The following is a 1,883-nucleotide window of genomic DNA, read 5'->3' as shown; positions in this document are numbered from 1 at the left end:
AACTAGGGAGGAAGGACCCCCAGTTGCTCTACTGTTTTCTGACTCCTCCTCTCTGAAACTGTTAACCTGTGTATTTACAGACCCACTCTCCCCGGCCATCACTTCTCGTTGGGAGCAGGGTGAGCTGACACAGGGCAGAAGCCTCTGAAATCTCATGGAGTCCAGCAAAAAGCCTCGGGACCCGGAGGCCAGGTCCTCCTTGCCCTTTCTCTGCTTCAGGCCCCAGCTCCTCTTCCTCCCCCTCCTTCGGTGGCAGCCAGCGCTCTGAGAGCTCCATAGGCTCTCCGACCCTGAGATCCACCCGCCAGCCACGCAGCCTGAGCCCCCCCCCCCCTTCACTTGCCTCTGGCGTGGAACCAGCTGACCTTGAACTTCTCTGTGCCTCAGTGTCCCCATCTGTCAATTGGGAATAATAACAGCAGTGGGAGCGCTAGACGTGGAGCTGGGGGCTGAGAACAGGCAAAAGTGAGCTGCCCTGGCGTTACTGGAGCTCCCAGCTGTATCCGCGGCGGGAGGCTCCCAGCCTCCCATCTTCCTCCCACACTCCCCTTTCCTCCCTCCGTCCCAAACCCCATTCCTAAACCGTATATGCTTCACCCCCCCTTCTTCCTATCGTGTTTACATCAAAAGTCACCCATCAGAGAGAGAAACGTAGTGAAGGTGCCTCTTATTTCTGGAGTTAATTTTACTCTAGACTTCCAAAAAAGGATCACCCATCTGTCAAAAAAAAAAGACAGAGAATATAAAAGGTCTTTAAAAGTAATTATTTAAGTGCCGACCCAAAGGATATGAAAATGGACTTGTCTCGGTTATTGAGCTGAATTAGGGGGCAGTTTGTACACCCCCAAACCTGCTTCATTTAAAAGAAAGAGAACACGATCTTTTTAAAATAAAATGAGCTATCAGTTTGCCCCAACAAAATCTCTTCTATAGAAACACATTCAGAGACGGGACTTGCAACGGAACATTGTTGCTGGTCTACCGTCCAGGTCTGCCCTATCTTCCAGCCCCATCCACACAGGCAGATTTGTCACCGGGTGATCTGCCTCTTTTACCGGTGCTCTGATTAACTGCAGATAGAGTTGGTGCCTCCACACAGCTATGCCGTGAAATCCTTCCCCTGCTTCTCTCTCAAGCCTGACTGTCACCAGATGGCCTGCCTGCCAACATTCCGCAAGGTATCCCCCAAAGCAAACACGCGAGGACAAGCGGGAAGCCGCACAAACCTCCAGAGACGCCAAGACCATCGGCTTTCTATCGGGAGGTCTCACACCCAAAGCACTTTCCAAAGTCACAACGAAATCAGAAGCACACAATGAATCCCCTTCTCTTTCTAAGGCAAATTTGCAAAAGTTGCAAACTTGACCGGGGTCTGCACCTGCACCTGCCGTACCAACCAAGAGGTCAATAGTGTCAGCCCTCAAAGCAGATAGTCACAGGGCTGATCTGTGCTCCATCGCCCCTCGGAAACCCTTCACATTTTCCGAGACCAACTGTGGTCCCGTCCCTTCTCAACCGCAAGTCTCCCCCTGCAAGTTACAGCACCACTCACCTCACTCATGTTGTTCTAACACCGCAGCTCCGGGGTCCCTGTGGTCGGCACTGTGCTCAGCACTCACTCAGGACGCTGCTCAGGGGTCGCTATTCCACCGGTCCTGGCTTTTCTCTTAAAAAGGGCTGCCCGGTGGCATCATGCCTCCTGTAAGCCAATGAGATCCATTCACCTGTCTGCACTCCTTGCAGACATCTGAGAGCACGAGGGGCCACCTAGTGGAACGAAGCGGGAAGCCAGCGAGGTCTCCGCTCCAAATTCCGCCAGGGAGAGAAGGAACAGCTAGATTTCTTTTTTTTTTTTTTTTAAGGTCAAAGTCATCACATGCAAA

General features: G+C 52.2%; 1 protein-coding gene across 1 annotated transcript in view; it reads right to left on the bottom strand.

Annotated features, from left to right (window-relative positions):
* Positions 1 to 1,667, bottom strand: part of PCP4 (Purkinje cell protein 4) — a 51,893-nt gene extending 50,226 nt beyond the window's left edge. The window contains exon 1 of the mRNA XM_035028844.1: positions 1,553 to 1,667. Coding sequence (XP_034884735.1) covers positions 1,553 to 1,561 — 9 coding nt within the window. The 5' untranslated portion in view covers positions 1,562 to 1,667. The remainder of the gene's footprint in view (positions 1 to 1,552) is intronic.
* Positions 1,668 to 1,883: the final 216 nt, after the last annotated feature.

This window comes from Mirounga leonina, unplaced genomic scaffold (genome assembly GCF_011800145.1).
Source record: "Mirounga leonina isolate KUSES-001 unplaced genomic scaffold, KU_Mleo_1.0 Mir_205, whole genome shotgun sequence".
NCBI lineage: Eukaryota > Metazoa > Chordata > Mammalia > Carnivora > Phocidae > Mirounga > Mirounga leonina.
Note: the sequence above shows the minus strand (reverse complement) of the source record. Positions and strands in the feature narration are given on the sequence as shown.